This window comes from Dendrobates tinctorius, unplaced genomic scaffold, assembly GCF_039654945.1.
Source record: "Dendrobates tinctorius isolate UK_male_01 unplaced genomic scaffold, ASM3965494v1 ptg000191l, whole genome shotgun sequence".
Lineage (NCBI taxonomy): Eukaryota > Metazoa > Chordata > Amphibia > Anura > Dendrobatidae > Dendrobates > Dendrobates tinctorius.
The window spans coordinates 12,252,238-12,272,194 of NW_027361858.1; the positions used below are offsets into that span (position 1 = coordinate 12,252,238).

Genomic DNA, 19,957 nt, shown 5'->3' on the forward strand with positions numbered 1-19,957 from the left:
GCAACTGGATAAGAAAGAATGATGTTTAGAATCACAGTGAGGAGCCATTTTGTTGGTGACTTCAGTGATTACTAACAAGTAGACAGTGTCACCGAGGACGTCAGCACCGATTCTGTTAGTTGGTGCTGATCGCTGTATCATAAGCTGGGGTTAGATTCATGGAGTATATCATGTGCGTGATTAGAAAAGATTAGCGTAACACAAGCTGGGATTAGATACAGGGCTCATTGTAATTTATCTCTTGATGGGATTAGATATTGAGCTCAGCGGAGAGTATCACAGAGTATGGGATTAGATACGCAGTATCTAATGTATGTAAGATGTGACACCGCTCCATCTTCTTCTATGGGAGCAGTAGTGTAGTGTCCACTATATTACTACTTCCATAGACGTTAAGAGAGTCGGGTCACACATTACCCCACTGCTCCCATAGAAGTGGACAGAGTGGGGTCACTCATTACAGCACTGCTCCCATATAAGTGGACAGAGCGGGGGTCAAACATTTCTATGGGAGCAGTGGTGTATTGTGTGACCCTACTCCTTCCACTTCCATGGAAGCAGTGGTGTCATGCATGACCCCGTTCTGTTCACTACATTACTACTACCATAGAAGAGGACAATCAGAGTCACACATTATTTCCCCCCCCAGCAAAAAAATAAATAATATTCAGCAGGGTCATGGAAGAGCATATCTTACAACTTTTCAGCCCTTACAATTTAAGTATTGAACCTCTTGGATTTCCCATATAGTCCAATGGGCCCCACATGGTGCTCCACAGTATAACTGCCCCACATAGAATAGATAAATAGAATACATAGATATCCTGTAGACATATAATTTTACAAGCCTGCGACATATAATAAACATGCAACCTTTTATTCATTTCATGTGGCACTAAAGGGTGTTCAGCCTTATTTACCTAAATAAATAAATAAAAAAAAATTATGTGGGGGTCCCCCTATTTTTAATAACCAGCCAAGGTAAAGCAGACAGCTGTGTGTTGATATTATCAGGCTTTGAAGGTCCCTGATTATTGGACTCTTCCCAGCCCAAAAATACCAGTCTGAAGCCTCCCCAGAATTGGTACATCATATTAGATGTGCCAATTCTGGCACATTGCCTGACTCATCCAGATTGTCCTGGTGTGGTGGTGTTGGCAGCGGATTATTCAGGATATTCTCCAAACGTGTGCCAACAGAGCTTCTTTATTCCGAAACAAACAGGAACAATAGATGACAAGCATAATAGATCAGGAATAAATCATTTGTGTGTCTCTATCTGTGCAGCATATGCAGCAGGCAACTTCTCTCATACACAGGCACAGGTAAAACAGGAAATACAGTCACATGCTATCCCTGTGTGAGCTTCTGGTAGTTTTTTTTTGTTCTAACTTTATAAACAGCATAACAATCTAGCAACTAAACACTCTCAGACAGGAATGGAGTTGTTGCACCAAACATATTCCAACAGGTGGAAATCGGGGTAATGGTAGTTGGGGTTGATGACAGCTGTGAATTGTCAAAAATCCAACAGTATAATAGCCCCATATAGTGCACCACACTATAATGTGTCCCACATAGTACCCCACAGTATAATGGCCCTTTTTAGTTCCCCACAGTATAACGTGCACCGCAGTATAATGGTATTTAGTTCATTCAACGCCTGCATTGATCCTGCATGTTTCCAGTCAATTCTATTCAATGTCAGCAAGCATATCTAATGGTATTTAGTTCACTCAACTCCTGCATGTTTCTATTCAATTCTATCCTATGTCAGCAAGCATATCTAATGGTATATACTGTAGATTATTCATCTTACTCTGCTTGAGTCTTAATGCTGTGAGGTCACGTAACTGCTTAAAGAAGTTTATGATCCATGTAGGCCTGCAAAATTGTTTATTTGTCACTACATTTATTGTATCCTGCTGTCTTAACTTCAGCTTGATAGCAGCACATGACGTCCCTGCCATGCGCTGCTTACAATCATAAAGCAGTTTCTGGCAACGGAGCAAGACGCTGCGAGGGAGCACCGGGAAGGTAAGTGTAATTTTTTTTTTTTTTTTAATCTTTTCTGATGGGGTCATGCATACCAGGATAAGGAAAGGATGGGACCAATTCTATCACGATTAGGATGGGGCCATGCATACCAGGACGGGGATGGGGGCCAATCAAACCATGTTAAGGATGGGGCCATGCATACCAGGATAGGGAGGAGGGCAATCATTCCTGCCAGGATAAGGATGAGGTGGACCATTTCTACCAGTATAGGGATGAGGAGCAATTTATACTAGGACCAGATGGGGCCATGCATACCAGTATAGGGATGAGGGTGATCATTCCTGCCAGGATAGGGATGAGGAGGCCATGCATGCCATGATGGGCATGAGGAGGCATGCATACCAGGGTAGGGATGAGGGAGCCATGCATACCAGGATAGGGATGAGGGGCCAGTTGTACCAGGATGGGGATGATGGGACCATATTTACCAGAATAGGGATGAGGGAGCCATGCCTACCAGGATAGGGATGAGGAACCATGTGTATCAGGATGGGGATGAGGGGACCATATTTACCAGGATAGGGGATATTAAGTACAGAATTGACCACATTTTTTGCTTAATTTATTTCACCCCTAATTTCTTTCGCTAAAACCTAGGTGCGTCTTATAGTCCGAAAAATATATATGTATATAAGTATATATTGGAAAACCTATTAAATGGATTATGCAAAGTAATCCCCTATCACGAGACCTATGTAGTCGCTGAGGTCTGACCGCTGGGACCCCCATGATCCCGAGAACCGGCGCTCTAAAGAAGAGGTCGATCATGCGCACTGTGGCGGCATTCACACATGGCTCTTCAAATAACGCCTTTAAGATGAGTGTTGAAGGGCATGACAAAGTATAGCAAAATCCACTGATCGGGTGTGGGGGGAATGTTATAGTATGTGGGGTTTGTGTGGCAGGGTACTTTTTTGTCCCAGTCCGGCCCTGCCTGAGTGGCACTGGTACTGGTGGTTGATGGAACTGTAGGGGCTGGTGTTTTTGTGGACTTGGGGGTTTCTGCCTGTGTCTCCGAGCCGGCTGTTGATTCAGGCATGTTGAGCGAACTACAAGGGGGCCAAGTGTTGAAGCCTCCCCCCGTGAACACTGGTATACGTGCAAGGCGTACCACCCTTTTTTTCCCCAGTGTCGGGTGTATGAGACATGGTCTCCCGGGTAGAGATCCCTGTCAGGGTGCCCCTCCATAAGATGAGACTCTACATCCAGCCGGGTGACGAACACCTCTGCATACAGTCCGAGCTCTTTAATAAATCCCCAACCAGCTTTCAAATGGAAGGCGATGACAGCACCCTGTCTCCATGGACCCCTGTCTTCATGTTTCGCTTTGCTTGCCTGCGCCTTAGCCCGTAAGTTCCGCTCCTCAATAGCCACCCGTTCAGCCTCATGCACCTCCTCCTTCACCTGCCTCCGGTGCATGAGCTGTCGGTGATATTCTTCCTGGCTAATGATTTGAGCCTCCCTGGGGAATCCCATCAGGTCGGCGCCGGAGTGGTCCCACCTGAATGTCACCCACTCTGCGCGCACCTCCTGGGACTCTTTTTCTGGCTGCAGCAGGATGACTGCTGTCTCCAGCAGACCACTGGGTTTATATCAGTCCTGTATTGGTGTACCTGGCCAGATGGTCGGACTGGCAGGGTATCATAGGGCCCTACTGTATGAGGGTGTCCACGACTACCAGATCAGGATTGGTCGTCTTACCTCCCACCCCTGTGTCTCCGGTGCCGGACTCCTCAGTTGGGGGTGGAGATGCCGGCTGCTCGCTCATCTGCTGCTCGCACGCTTTATCCACGAGAGCCGCTTTCCAGTCAGATACCACGGTCACGTGAGACCTGAGGAGCCGGCGGCTCATCTCCTCCACCTCAGCGTCAAGATAGCTTGGGGTGCACATTGCCGGGCTCCCTTAGATGTTCCTTTCCTGGCTGTCTCACTATGCTGGCTACCGCCTCTCCTGCCCTGTGTCTTCATACACAGTGTCCCGATTCAGCAGACTCGGATCGTGCCAGGCAACGTTGGTCAGACCCCTGGATCCTATATGTCTGCCTTTTCAGCAAATATGTATGGATGTGGCTGCAGCACCTGCAAATACTCGAGCCTCCAGTTTCCTAGCTGAGTCCTTAGTTTCTCCACTAGTTTTGGTGCCTGTCCCCTTACTGCGACCTGGTTCTTCCACCTGGTGAGGACAGGTGGATACGGGCCCCATAGATAGATTCTCCCTATCCGTTCCCTGAGACCTTTTTCCTCTCCACTACTGTAGCCTTTTCTTCTCTCTTGCTTCTCTTTCTGTAGTATCTGTAGTATGGGAACAAGCTGCACTCAGCTTCAGCTCCCCTTCTAGACTGTTCTTCTAGTCTACTAGCTCTCTGCTTATCACACTCTGACTCCTCCCCCTCTAACTTCCTACACCCACAGCCTCTACTTAACTCCCGCCTGACCAGATGAGTACTAGTGTTGGATGCTGGGTGTGTGAGTCCTGGCAGTGCCCCTTCCTTACCTGAGAGCAGAGTACCATACCTCTGGATGAAGTGCAGTACCCTGTGGCGACTGAGACTGCAGGGGCGCCACATAGACAAGCTGGTATCAAAGCAACCTGGGCTTCCAGAACACCTCAGCAGTGCCACAGGCTGATTGTGTCCATGCCATGCCCCATTGATGCAGTAATTGATGCAAAAGGAGCCTGACCAAGTACTGAGTGCATTTACTGAACATACATTTCAGTAGACAAACATTTTTAATTTTAAAATCATTTAATCATTTTTCAAGCTGGTGGTATAAAGTATTCTAATTTACGGAGATAATGACTTTTGGGTATTCATTGGCTGTAATACATGATCATCAACATTAACAGAAATAAACTCTTGAAATACATCACACTGTTTGTAATGACTCTATAATATATGAGTTTTACTTTTTGTATTGAAGAGCTGAAATAAATTAACTTTTTGATGATATTGTAATTTAGTGAGAAGCACTTGTATATGCCCTACTCTGCAATAGTCAGTACTCAGTACGCATGAGCAGGAGTGTGATGCCAGGACACTGTGTGGATGACGTAGTAAGTGTCATCCACACAAAGCACAGGAGAACAGCATCATAAGAAGGGAGGCACAGGACCAGGACCAGAAGGTGAGTATAATAAAAGCTATTTTTTTTTGTCTTGCAGGTCGGGTAAGGGGCAGATATACAGCATTATAGAATGCTGTATATCAGTGGTGAAATGTGGTGGCCGTATCTCATATGGGGCACACCTGGTGACAGGTTGCCTTTAACATCTTTATATCACATAGGATCCACCGGGAGACCAGTCATTTAAAATAACATATTTGAGGGTGTCAACCACATTTGGCCACTGTATGTGAGCCAGGACAGACGACCATCTGGTGTGGTCAGACTTCAGCAGCCCCTGTATTACATGAATGGCTGACATGAGTTATACAGTATATAGCCCCCTTAAAGGGGTTTGTCAGGTGTTCTGATAAAAGTCTGCAGTCACCCTGTGACTGTGTAAGGGATTGAGTGGAATATCTCTTTAAATGCTACCTTCCGCTTTAAGGATGTTCTAATAGTAATGTGTATTGTAAATAATGTATAGATCGTATGATGTTTCGGTGCTGCTATACTAACAGTGCCCTCCACTATTGAACCCGAAGGATGCACTGGCTTACCCTAATCTAATACACCGTAGTGTATTACCTTCTGTTCATTGGTACTGCCACATTATGTGTTGCCATGATGTAATATATTGTGTTATATTATATGCCGTATGTTAATGCTTAGATTAGGGTAAGCTAGTGCATCCTTTGGGTTCAATAGTGGAGGGCACTGTTAGTATATAGTTCCATAGACTGGGTATGTGTAGTTCTGTTATGGACCACTAGATGGGGGTATACTAGTGGGTCTTGTTAGGTATAGCTGTAGGAAGTTTCTAGATGGTTTAGTAAGCGCACACACATAGTTAATTGTAGGAGGAGCTGCTATGGGTTAAGGAAGTGTAGGCTGTAGGAACTAGTCAGAAAGGTGAACACGCCCGAAATGTCCACAAGGGCTCTAAGCCTGGGAGAACATAGCAGCTACGCAGCGTTAAGTGAAGAAGCACGGGCACAATCAGTCTGGTGCTGGATAAAACCTGAGCCCCCGGGCAAGTTACAGTTCACGTCAGCAGTAGGAAAAGAGAAGGCAATGTGATCCAAAAGTCGTGTAGAGCTGCAACAAGGCGGTCTATAGGAGCGCTAAAGGAGAGGCAGAAACCAAAAAAAGGGTTTAAAACTCAGCTTTTATTCTTCCTCCAATGCCCAGTGGTTTTTTTTGTTTCTGCCTCTCCTTTAGCGCTCCTATAGACAGCTTTGTTGCAGCTTTTCACTAAATTTCCTCTTTTTGAAGACTAGCGGCAGGAGCAGCTTGGAGGGCAGTTGTTTGTGGGAGGACCTGCGGTTGCTGGGCGTCGCTGAGAAGCTTCAGGATCTTTGGCATTTTACTCACGGCTGGGGTCGGTCACAGGATCACGTCCGGAAGCCGGTGAAAGACGGACCGAACAGGAGAGTGGAGATTGCTGATAGCCACATGCAGTGCCCTCCTGGGGTAAGAGGACACACTCCCCTCCCACCATAAACGTTCACACGTGGTTGTGCAAGGGAGGCACAACCCTCTAAGGTGAGCACCCTGTTTTTTTAGCTAGGGAATTTTATCTTAACACAGGTACACTCATTGCGCCTCTCTTTTTATTATTTTCCAAAAGTCGTGCAGGGCGCAGAACATTCATGATGTGACAGATCCTCAATAGGGCTGAAGCTGGCAAATCCGGGGCGAAATGGATGAGCTGGATCCCCTATGTACTGAGGCACTATAGTAGTGAAGGTGCAGTGCTGCCAAGGGCGCTACTACCCCGTAATGTACGTGAGGGCGAAGAAAGTCAGAAAGGGAAAATGCAGGAGAAATGCTGTGTGGACTGCGATGTAACTGATGTGTCCGGGACCGATGAAGAAGAAAGTAAAAGCGTTGATTTTGCATCAGAACCGGTATCTGTGTCCGTTATTTCATATTCATGCACTGGAATCAAATGTGCAGGAGCTGGGTTGCACCGCAGTTGAATCCCTGACCAGCAACAAGAACAGGTACACCGGTAGATGCTGAAAGTACTTCTGTGGGAGGAGGTCAGAACACCAGAGCCCCGGTGTCCTCGGCTGCGACCGTCCTGCCCTCCTCTTACAACTCTAGATTGCTGAATCCTTATATCATGAGCACTACACGCTGTTAGGATTCTTCGGTATTACCAGGGAGAGTGGTCGGCCACATGACCGCAAATATGTGATTTGCCTGCTTCTGGCCTTGTTGGATGGGCCAGTCACAAGTATAGCATATTTATTCTGAAAATGTGACATACACCCAAATCAGCCATGACCTACAAGTGTACCAACAAATTTCACGTTCACCACAAACCAAGTGGACCTGTGTGCTCTCAAATGCCAAGGCTGAATTTCAGCCTCAGTCAGTCCCTTCCTTGCTTGAAATTTCTTCCAGTTTTTCAGTACATTACATGATAAAATGAATGGTGTCGTTTAAAACTTCATTTCATAAAAAGACAGGCATATGGCTATTTTGACAGAAAAATATAAAAGTGATGGCTCTTGGATGAAAAAGTAAAAATATAAAAAAGTTTCAGAAGTTGAAAATATCCCGGTCATAACAGGGTTAAATAGTAGTCAACCAAAGGATGTGATGGTCAGTTTTTTTATATAGATATATACTGTATAGGGTTAAATAGTAGAACACAAAGTTAAAGTGAAGCGATTCTCGTACATAGAACAATAAAGTTTCAAAGGTCGATAATAAAACAGACATTATTTATTTTTTTAATATTTTTTGATTTTACAAGGCTAAAGCAGCTGGAGGGGAAGTTGCACAATCCTCCAATAATTGTTCAGGTAAAACTTGGCGACTAGATCAACACATGAAATACAAAATACAAACATTTGAACATTTGTACAAGAGTAGCATCCTTTGTTGTTAGTGCGCACTGTGCGTAGGCAGAAAATTGCCTATCAGTGGGGGTGGGGGTTACACAGAGCTCTAGTGATAATCTCCTGCTAAGTCAGTGATTTTATAAAATTTACAGCTAGCAGCCCAGTAAGTGACTTTAATCAGGGTCTTTGCCCCCTACAGTATACTACGGTCAAATTACTGTATTTTTCGAATGATAAAACAACGCACTCCCCCCTAAAAATATGAGTGGGAAATGGGGGGGTGTCTTATAATCTGAATGTAGCTTACCGGCTGCCGTGGAGCTGGGTCCAATAGTCGCTGCTGCGGGAAGCTTCTAGTGGAGGCAAGAGTGGGCCCCAGGCTGGTAGTAGGTGATATTCAATGGTGCAGGGGCTCTGACAACATTTGTTGAAAACCTGGAGCCCCCATAGTTTCCATGCTTTTCAATGAAGTGGACTCTGGGAAAACGGACTCAGGAGGTGCCGCATGCTCAGATTAAGATCTCGGTACTAAGATTTTGTCTCCCAAGGTCTCAATTGCACATGTGTAGTATTCGCAGGTACGCGGGATGCAGTGATGAGACGGGAGACGGGATGAACTTAGGATGTAAGTTTTTCTTTATATTTGTCCTATGGGGATGATCCTGAGTAACCAACAAGCTAACTGCAGTTATCCTCGCAGGGACCAAAACAAGAATACACAGGTAACATGAACACGACTACCCGGTCGAGACCGGTAACTATAGGGCCGCTGTGTGGCCGACTATGGGTCCAGAAATCTATAGGTTATTAACTACGTGTCACTTATCCTCCTCTGACGTCCGGCAGAGTGGTGGTCGATGCTGTTTCGGCGTTTCAGCCGCTGGGCCCAGCTGATGAGGATTTGGTGCAGGCTTCGAGCATTCCTACTCCCAGGTGGAGTGGGGGCACAACAGGCCCCTGTAGAGTTCCTCTGCATTGTGCCTCCCAGCGGATGTGGGATGGTGTTGGCCAGGACTCGAGGCGTGTAGGCCGCAACCAGAGATTGAGGCCGGGCAGCGGCGGCCGTGGGTGGCAGTGAACAAGCCGCAGCCGTGGGCTGGGATCGGGCTGCAGTGGCCGCAGGCGGTGATGAGTAGGCTGCAGCTGCAGTCTGGAATCGAGCCACGGAGGCTTGGGGTGGCAGCGGGTAGGCCACAGCCACGGGCTGGAGTTGAGCTGCGGAGGCCGCAGGTGGCGGTGGACAGGCCGCAGCCGTGGACTGGAGTTGAGCCGTGGAGGCCGGGGGTGATGGCAGACAGGCCGCAGCAGCGGGCTGAAGTCGAGCGGCGGAGGCCGCGGGCAGCAGCAAGTAGGCCGCAGCCGCGGGCTGGAGTCGGGTGGTGGCGGAAGCTGAAAGCGCGGTCGGGCAGTGTCTCTCTGCTGTACGGCTCGGTGTCGTCTCTCTCCTGTCTGCGGTGAGTCTCTCTCCGGTCCCTCCAGTTGCTGCTCTCTTCTTCTAGCTCTCCTTCTGGCTCTCTGGTGCCCTCTAGCCTTCCTGCTTCTCCTCTCCCACTCTGTCGAGTGCCCCCTGCTGGCGTCCTCAGCTCCTTTTATTCTTGCTCCGCCCCCATCCCTTCTATAACCCTCTCTGGTCCGTCCTCCAATTTTGTCCCCCGGAAAAAGTCCCCCTAGGAACCTTGGTGACAGTCCCCTTGTTTCCGGTCTGGTTACACAGCTGGGACTCCCCCTACTACACATGCACCATCTCCGGCAGCAATTTTCTCAGAGTCCACCACATTGAAAAGCATGGAGTGTGCGGGGTCTCTGGGTTTTAACCACCTACTACCAGCCTGGGGCCAGTAACATCTCCTGCCTCCGATGCAGCCAGCTTCCTGCAGCAGCAACCCTGCCACCTAGGACCCCGCTCCACTGCCGCCGCCCCGCCTCCAGGTAAGCAACCCTAAAAGCAGATTATAAGATGCACCACCATTTTATTAAAAAAAATACTTTTCTCCTGAAAATTTGGGGTGCATTTTATAACACGATGCATCATATCTGCAAAATATGATATGTGGCAAACACATGGCAAAATATTCACTTTAAAGAAAGTAAGTTATTCTAAAATGACTTCTAATATGTGAATTGTGTTTATTTCATATGTTGATATAGCTTCACCCATTATACCTGACTACAGCTGAGCATTGCAAGCTGAATTAACTTAATTTTGTGTGGTCAGTGGTCACAGCTGATTGCTTAAGGACATCTTGCAGATATGTCATTTTACAGCGCTTGTAATTGAAGATGGCTTTTATGTGCAATGATACACTGCGCTGCTGTAGGTATAATTCAAGGAGCTTTATTGGTGCCTACGCGTTTCCTGAGCTGTCCCAGCTCACTTCATCAGGGCATGATGCACCTTATAGCCATCTTCAATTACAAGTCCTTGGACCCTGTGCAGACTGCAGCAGCTGTTTCATGCGTTTGTAGGTGTTGTGACAGAAGTTTCACAACCCTATCAGGTGTGTCTCTCCTTGCCTCACCATTACAATTGTGGTTTAAAGGTTTTACACAGTGGATGCACCCTGGTTTGTTTCTTTTATTTTACAGCGCTGGAATATTCTTCTCTTAGTTTAAGCCTTTATAATTGCTTTCCCAGTATTCTCTCCTTTGAGCATTCCAATGAATCCAGCCGGCATGTTCTCAAAACCATTGGTGATGTGTTCATGATATTTCACCTTGCCCTATTAAATAATATAAGAACAACACATGTTATTGTTTTACAATGGCCTCTGAGAACTACAGTCATTACTAGTAGCATTCTTTACGAAGTAACAGGTAAAATGAAGAGTATTTGAATTTTTGAGTTCTCCTCTGTTTTTGCAAATTTACCAAGAAACAACAGTTCTGGAGAACTTTGCAACTCTGAATTGCGCTGTTCCTCTTTTACTGCTTGTAGGAGAGTGGCAATAAATAGACAACTGGGTGTTACCATTTTCATTTTTCCCACAATTTTAAAGGCATTTGTAGCGGTGGTAGAAAGAGACAGAAAAGGGTCACTGTGCAGAACAGTAAATTATAATATAAGAACTATCATAGGACCTGAGGACAAAAAGCTCCTTTCAAGCTTGGCCATGAAAAGATTTGCAAACTGTGGAACCATTTTACTTCCTATTGTAGTGTCTTTCTACATCAACTAAGCAATGTGCTCCTCAGACCTGTGGGGGCAGCACATGTGCTCCTCATACTTGTGGGGGCATCACAACCCAGAACAAGACCCCAATCAGAGGACAATAAAACATTCACACTCCTTATCTATGAACTGTTCCAATATTTATGGTCACAACAGTTTATCATTCTCCCATAATGATAGTTCTGCTTCACATCACTTATCTAATTTCATTATTTGTTTCTGTGTTGTGTATAAATATGTTATCCTTCAGATTTTGTATTAGTCTATATGCCTGATGAAGAGACCTGAGTAGTCTCAAAAGCTTGCAATTTGTTACCATCTTTTCAGTTAGCCATTAACATGGTATAAAAGATCTTTCTCCCAAAATTAAAAACATTTCACACAGCAAATTTTGTGCAATTTTAATACTAAGCAATCACCCCCTCCATGAACTGGTAGGTTGTTGTCTTATCAGTATTTAGCACCTATGTTGCCGCCATCTTTATTATATGGGTTTGATGCATCTTGTGCATTAGTTCTGAGACCCGGGCAAGTAAATATTGCTGCCTTTTTTTAATATGGAAGCCCTTTAAAATGACCACACCATTTTTTAAATATTCCTTATTTTTGTCTGAGGAAAATGAAGAAACATCCATCTCAGATGATCCAAATAAAATAATCAATGACTTTATTGAATAAGACAAAAAAAATGAGTGTAGATCTGTTACGTGTTTCAAATCAATTGTGATCCTCCTGAAGAAGTCTGAAGAATGATCCTAATTGATTGGAACTGTGTATCATACAGTGCCTTGCGAAAGTATTCGGCCCCCTGGAACTTTTCAACCTTTTCCCACACATCATGCTTCAAACATAAAAATACCAAATGTTAATTTTTGGTGAAGAATCAACAACAAGTGGGACACAATTGTGAAGTTGAACGAAATGTATTGCTTATTTTAAATTTTTGTGGAAATACAAAAACTGAAAAGTGGGGTGTGCAATATTATTCGGCCCCTTTACTTTCAGTGCAGCAAACTCACTCCAGAAGTTCATTGTGGATCTGTGAATGTTTAACAATATCTGAATATTACACAAGGGTCTAGAATCAAATCATAAGAACATACCCCTAAAAATGATACTTTATTAGGTTAAAAATAACCAAAAAAGATTTGGTTATGCCCCAAAAACAAAAAATGACAAAAATCAAAACCAAAAGTGTTCAAACAAAACCCCAATAAGGGAATAACTAGGAATCCCTATTAGATACCCTGAGCTCACAACTGCCTGGCCGCGGAGGTTGGCACCCTAGGGGGGACGTTGTGGCGCCCCCGCTCAACGATGACTGTCCCTAGGGACCCTGATACACCCTGTAGCCACTAGGGTTACCTTCTACCCAGTCGTAAAGGGACCCCTCATTCTAGACAATAAAATACTGCTCTAAGGAGGGCCCTATATCCCTTATAGTTAAAAACAATAGAACACATTCAATCCACATTAACAGGTGGTTTCAGGGCAAAGTTGTGAAGGAAGTATTTCTATTTTAACACATGGACTGTTATTAATCTTGTGGTCATCAGATAATTTCTCAAAAAAATACCACAAACTAGTGCCACATAGAGATAATCACTCTCTTTTAATGCCCAATGGCTGCCATACTGTCATATCAGCAATGTACATAGGGTTATATCCGCAATTGTCAACTCTATTGTCACTGTTCATAGACGGTTTGGTGCCCAATATCTTCAGCCCTGGCTTAGATAAACAATTTCACTTCACAAGTGCCAGCAATGCCCAATTGCCTTTATATATAGGTCACATATAGATTCATGCTATCATAAACACAGCCAACATAGATTTGCAGCCGAGATATTCCACTGTGTTAACAATACATTTACTGTCGTAAGTGGCTTAATGCCCATTAGCTTTCATCCATGGCTCAGATAGATACTTTCACTTTCCAGCTTATTGCCAGCATATTTATATACAGCACAGAGTTGCAATAGCGATACTCATCTGTGTAGCCCACCACCCGTCATGGGTTAATTCACGCCTCTACGCGTTTCGCCCTTTATGGCTCATCAGGACGCCAGATGTTCAGATGCCATGTGTCCAGGAATAGGTGCAATAATGTCATGATACCTTGCTCTGTTCCCTCTTTTAAAACTGCCGCCATTAGCACATAAGTATACGCCCACCTGTGCTGGCATAGTATGGCATCCTCCCCATGTTCCTACTGCGCATGTCCGAAACGTCACCGCTGTGTGACCAATCGAAAATCCCCATCCGGATCGTCATTCCAATCACAATCCGATCCATAGCGCATGCCCAGCCTTCGCCAGTTACGCCCATCCAGCGCTCTACTGCGCAGACTCAGAGAGCAGATAGTGATCGCCATACCGGCGTCACTAGAGGCAACACCTCCTGTCCCTCCAGCGCACAATGTGCATGCCCAGGACTCCATAAAGATGTCTGACGCCCCTCTTCTTACTATATGAGATCAATGTCTCCATTTTTAATATAGCCATTCATGTGCTATACAACAATCGATCTCGCCCTCTTATCCATATTATATGGCTAGATTTTAGAGGATTCTTTTTAACACAAATAGGGGGTTATTAAATCTCTCATTTATGTTTTATAGTCAGTAAATAGAAGTTATCAAGGGGGGCAGGCAGTAAAGAGAACATCCTATACACAAATATTGCATGATAATACATACGAATCCTCAATTAATGAGGAAACCAAACGAAAAACCCGCGGGTGGCCGATAGACTCAAAAGGGTCCCGTCCATCAATCGTCACTCATAAGAAGCAGGCAAAGGAGAATTGCTCATTTAACCCTTTTGGTTCCAGAGAGTCCATTCTAAATATCCACTCACATTCTCTCCTCAGGATCATCTTATCTATATTGCCCCCTCTGGGGTTTATATTTACAACCTCAATTATATTGAATTTGATATCACCAAGATCACCTTAATGGCACAACCTCATATGCTTCGTGAGCGGGGTCTCCCTTTGGTTCCTCACATCACCAATATGTTCCCCCACTCTCCTCCTGAACTCCCTCTTAGTTTTACCTATGTAGTCTCTGGGGCAGGAGCAGGTGGCCATATAGATAACCCCTGTGGTTTTACAGTTCGAGAAATCCCTCTGGTAAAAGATCTTCCCTGTACTCGAACTGCAGAAGGACTTCCCAGGTCTCATAAATTTACAAAAACTGCAGTCTCCACATTTAAAAAAACCACGGGGTTTGCGATCCAGCCATGTCCCAGTATTAACTGGTCTCCTGTACTGGCTGTGTACTAGCATATCCTTAATAGATTTGCCCTTCCTAAAGGTTATGTTGGGACGCTCTCCCAGCACATCCCTAAGGTCAGGGTCCAATCTAAGAACATCCCAATGTCTGGATAGAACTCTTCTAACCTCCTGGTGTCTGGTATCAAATGTCCCAATGATCCTTATTTGTTCCTCTGAATCCTCCGCTACACGCTTTTGCAATAATTGCTGTCTATTTGACCTGTTTGCAAAATCATATGCGGTATCGAGAATGTGTCTAGGGTACCCCTTCTCCTGAAAGCGACAAAACATGTCCCCAGCCTGTCTCTGAAAGAGGTCATTCCTGGAGCAATTCCTCCTCAAACGAAGGAACTGTCCCTTCGGAATGCCTCTCTTTAGTGGAACCGGATGGTGGCTCTGCCAGTGCAATAGACTGTTCGTGCTGGTCGGCTTACGATAGATACTTGTGGAGACCCCTCCCATTTTATCTTTTCTGATCTTAATGTCCAAAAATGGTATCTCGGATCTGTGGATCTCAGAGGTAAATCTGAGACCCACATCATTCTGATTGAATTCTCCCACAAATTCTGTAAATTGATCTTCCAACCCTGTCCAGATCACGAATACATCGTCTATGAATCTGTACCACATAGACACCAAACTATGCCACCATTTCTCCTCTCCCCCACCAGCCCAGGAACAGATTTGCATACGACGGGGTACAGGGACACCCCATCGCAGTGCCCCTGAGTTGGTGGTAGAAATACTTCCTTCACAACTTTACCCTGAAACCACCTGTTAATGTGGATTGAATGTGTTCTATTGTTTTAAACTATAAGGGATATAGGGCCCTCCTTAGAGCAGTATTTTATTGTCTAGAATGAGGGGTCCCTTTACGACTGGGTAGAGGGTAACCCTAGTGACTACAGGGTGTATCAGGGTCCCTAGGGCCAGTCATCGTTGAGCGGGGGCGCCACAACGTCCACCCTAGGGTGCCAACCTCCGTGGCCAGGCAGTTGTGAGCTCAGGGCATCTAATAGGGATTCCTAGTTATTCCCTTATTGGGGTTTTGTTTGAACACTTTTGGTTTTGATTTTTGTCATTTTTTGTTTTTGGTGCATAACCAAGTCTTTTTTGGTTATTTTTAACCTAATAAAGTATCATTTTTAGGGGTATGTTCTTATGATTTGGTGGATCTGTGAATGATCTAATGTTGTCCTAAATGACTAATGATAATAAATATAATCCACCTGTGTGTAATCAAGTCTCTGTATAAATGCACCTTCTCTGTGATAGTCTCAGGGTTCTGTTTGATGCACAGAGAGCATCATGAAGACCAAGGAACACAACAGGCAGGTCCGTGATACTGTTGTGAAGAAGTTTAAAGCCGGATTTGGATACAAAATGATTTCCAAAACTTTAAACATCCCAAGGAGCACTGTGCAAGCAATCATATTGAAATGGAAGGAGTATCATACCACTGCAAATCTACCAAGACCTGGCCGTCCCACTAAACTTTCATCTCAAACAAGGAGAAGACTGATCAGAGATGCAGCCAAGAGGCCCATGATCACTCTGGATGAACTGCAGAGATCTACAGCTGAGGTGGGACAGTCTGTCCATAGGACAACAATCAGTCGTACACTGCACAAATTTGGACTTTATGGAAGAGTGGCAAGAAGAAAGCCATTTCTCAAAGATATCCATAAAAAGTGTTGTTTAAAGTTTGCATCAAGCCACCTGGGAGACACACCAAATATGTGGAAGAATGTGCTCTGGTCAGAAGAAACCAAAATCGATCTTTTTGGCAACAATGCCAAATGGTATGTTTGGTGTAAAGGCAGCACAGCTCATCACCCTTAACACACCATCCTCTGTTGTGAACTCATTTTCTCGTTTACCTCTGGCTTCTGGTGAGGGTGGTGGAGCTGGCTGTGTTGACAGAGGAGTCGTGAGTTCTCCATCCGGGCTCCCTCTGGTGGTGACAGCAGGTAATGAAGCGGATCTAAATGGCAGAGACCTGCCACTTGAGGAGGAGGACTGTGAGTGGACATCAGGAGTCTCTGACTGGATTTAAGACAGCCGACTCCCTAATTTTGTGCTGGTGATTTTCTCCTGCCCTGAGGTTCTGGTTTCCAGTTCTGTTCCTGCCTTCTCAAGCTAAGTGTGCTCTGCTGATTTTTACATGAGAGTTGGTCTGGTTTACTCAGTTTTTGTGGTCAGCCAGCTCCTGCTGGGGCTGTGCTGAATTTCCATTCTTATGTCTCTGTTTATTCCAGTTTGCTTTTTGTCCCTGATCAGATTAGTCTCTTTTTGCTCTGTCTTCAGAATATACCAGAGTGCTGATATAGGGAATTGAAGTCTAGCGACTTCAGTGTTTTTGTTATCAGAAAGTGTTGGACATTTTTTGGCAGGGTTTTGTGCGTGATTGCAGACAGCATCTTTCCTTTCCTGTCCTTTCTAGTTAGTGTGGGCCCCATCGTTTGCTCAGCCTATTTTTCTATCTGTGTTTGTGTTTTCATCTTGTCTCACCGACAATACATGTTTGGGGGCTGTCTATTGCTTTGGGGTCTGCTCTGGGGCAGTTTAGATTTCCCTTTTCTTGCTTTAGGCTTATTTAGTTCTCTGGCTGTGACGAGGCGTCTAGGATCATCGTAGGTACGCTCCATGGCTACTGCTAGTTGTGTGGATAGGATCAGGGGTCTGCAATCCGCTTAGTTACCAACCTCTCTGGTTTTCTGGGGCTTAGCTTGTTTTTGTTTTCCTCCTCGGTGACTCATTCATAACAATCCTCACTGTCAAACATGGTGGTGGAAGCATCATAGTTTGGGCCTGCTTTTCTTCAGCAGGGACAGGGAAGCTGGTTAAAATTGATGGGAATATGGATGGAGCCAAATACAGGACCATTCTTGAAGAAAACCTGTTGGAGTCTGCAAAAGACCTGAGACTGGGACGGAAATTTGTCTTCCAACAAGATAATGATCCCAAACATAAAGCAAAATCTACAATGGAATAATTCACAAATAAATGTATCCAGGTGTTAGAATGGCCATGTCAAAGTCCAGACCTGAATCCAATCGAGAATCTGTGGAAAGAGCTGAAAACTGCTGTTCACAATCGATCTCTATCAAACCTCACTGAGCTTGAGCTGTTTGCCAAGGAAGAATGGGCAAGAATTTCAGTCTCTTGATGTACAAAACTGATAGAGACATACCCCAAGTGACTTGCAGCTATAATTGCAGCAAAAGGTGGCGCAACAAAGTATTAAGTTAAAGGGGCCAAATAATATTGCACGCCCCACTTTTCAGTTTTTTAATTTCCACAAAAATTTAAAATAACCAATAAAATTTCGTTCAACTTCACAATTGTGTCCCACTTGTTGTTGATTCTTCACAAAAAATTAACATTTGGTATCTTTATGTTTGAAGCATGATATGTGGGAAAAGGTTGAAAATTTCCAGGGTGCCAAATACTTTCGCAAGGCACTTTATCTACACTTTAAGGAGTCACGCTCTCTGGTAGAGTTCACAGAGGCACTGGGTTCTTGCGTCAAAACAAATTGATGTTAATTTCCACAGGTTACACAGTACTGAAAACAAAACCATAAACACCAAATTCATAGCCATGTCAAGGCGCTATCTGAGCAACACAGACCCTGGCTACTTATACATGGCTGAGCTAGTCCCAGTCTGGTCAAAGAGACTATGGTTTGTATTTCCTCAGCTCCAACATAGTCCACTTTGCTCAGCTTCCCCCAGGGGACTGAGAAAGACTAAGGAAGCACATGTCCTGGTTCTTAGTCAAAGTTAGCTTGGCGCATCTAATCAAGACCTGCAGTGGTAGGATTTAACCCACTCCTACCTAGATTTCCTACAACACTCAGTGTTTTGTTCATATTTTTTGTGGATTATTCAATAAAGCCATCAATTATTCTATTTGGCTTGCAGGAGCTGGATATTTCTTCGTTTTCCTCTCTACACACAGACTGTGTGATCTGTACACCTGGTGGGAAGTCAGTTGGACTTTTCTTTATTATTTTTGTCTTAAACCATTTTTTTTAAACATTTTGCAAAAAAAAGTCACAAATCTTTTTAAAAAGTTGTCTTAGATTTTGTCTGAAGCCTTACTCGGGGCAGGGATCGGAGTGAAATATGATATTTTGTAAAAGTCACATTTCATGATTCTGTCTAAAACATCTGGATATGCAATGTTGCCGAGGAAAAATCAAAAAAGACATTAAAAAGAAAGGCTACTTAAATGGCACAAATGTAAAAATGGCACAAAATGTATAAAAAATAATGCGTAAATACTAAAGTTACTAGTAAAGAGCAAATTACTTCAGAAAATTGGAGAAACAACAATGACCAATTGCAATAGATGTGCTGGAAGAAGAAAAAATAGGCAAGTGTAAGAATCTGCATGACTTTGGCAAGAGTCCATTTGATTTGTGAAGGCTTCACCAAGATCAAGCATGTCCAAAACAGCAGGTCTTATGTGGTGTTCCCAGTATGAAGTAAGTGTTATCATAATTGTTACAAAAAAGAACAACTGGAGAATCATCATGAAGAGCAAAAGCTATCGAACGTGAGCTTCTCTAGCATAAAATGCTGTTGGACACCTCCAGAGGTCTTGTGGGTTCTCGAGGAGTCAGAACCGGTTTGGTGGCATTAGGGGGAAATACTCAATATTAGACAGGAAATTTTAATGTGATTGTTAATTAGTGTACATTCACAGCAGCTGATCTTGCATTTCAATCTTTTTTTTAGGGATATAAAGAAATCAATTAGACTACTTCTTCATTTTCTTCTAAAGAAATATCCAATACCTAAAACTTTGCGAAGTAGATAATATGTATACCCAAGATTTTAATGTTTTTCCACAGAAGGTCCAATAGTCGGAAATTACAGTAGGTATGAAAAGACATACATTATATTTACATAACATTTCTAATCTCTTTTCGTACACCCAGGACAAAGTATAATTGCCCCGGTTTAGAATTTTCATACCTCTAAAATCCACTCCAACAGCTGCTTCTGTGCTTCTTCATAAATGGGCTTACTTTCATAGTGAAATATTAAAAACCCTTCCATGCGAAGTTGCTTAAAGAGAAGAAGTGGCTGAACATAAGGCCCTAGAGGTAAATTATAATCATTACTTCCTGAAAATAGAATCTGTGGCAAAAATCAAAACAATTTTCATTTTTAAGGGGAAGTTGTTTTGTCTCTTTTTTAACCACATCAGGTAGTAACTACACCTTGAGGTAGACCCCTGTCTGAAGCGGTCAGATGATTGCGTTGTATTGTGATTCACTGACAGCTGCGACAACCAACGGGCTCTTGGCTGAACAATCTACATTTGTACTTCTCTGTCCCATCTGAACAACCATATTTCTAAACAGAGAATGACCAGCAATACACGGATACTCAGGAACAGAAGACACGTGTTTCGGTGAGTTCTTGGAGCAGAAATTGAGTGGAAACTTCAAGTTTTTTTAGGAGTTTTGAGATTTGGAGGA

General features: G+C 44.1%; 1 protein-coding gene across 4 annotated transcripts in view; it reads right to left on the reverse strand.

Annotated features, from left to right (window-relative positions):
• Positions 1–7,877: 7,877 nt before the first annotated feature.
• The window catches only part of LOC141055758 (prostaglandin reductase 1-like), a 126,408-nt gene continuing 114,328 nt past the window's right edge, over positions 7,878–19,957 (reverse strand). For all 4 annotated transcript variants that reach the window (XM_073552455.1, XM_073552458.1, XM_073552456.1 and 1 more), the window contains 2 exons: positions 19,449–19,573; positions 7,878–10,738 (listed from right to left, as the gene is read on the reverse strand). In XM_073552455.1, coding sequence (XP_073408556.1) covers positions 10,628–10,738; positions 19,449–19,573 — 236 coding nt within the window. In that variant the 3' untranslated portion in view covers positions 7,878–10,627. The remainder of the gene's footprint in view (positions 10,739–19,448; positions 19,574–19,957) is intronic.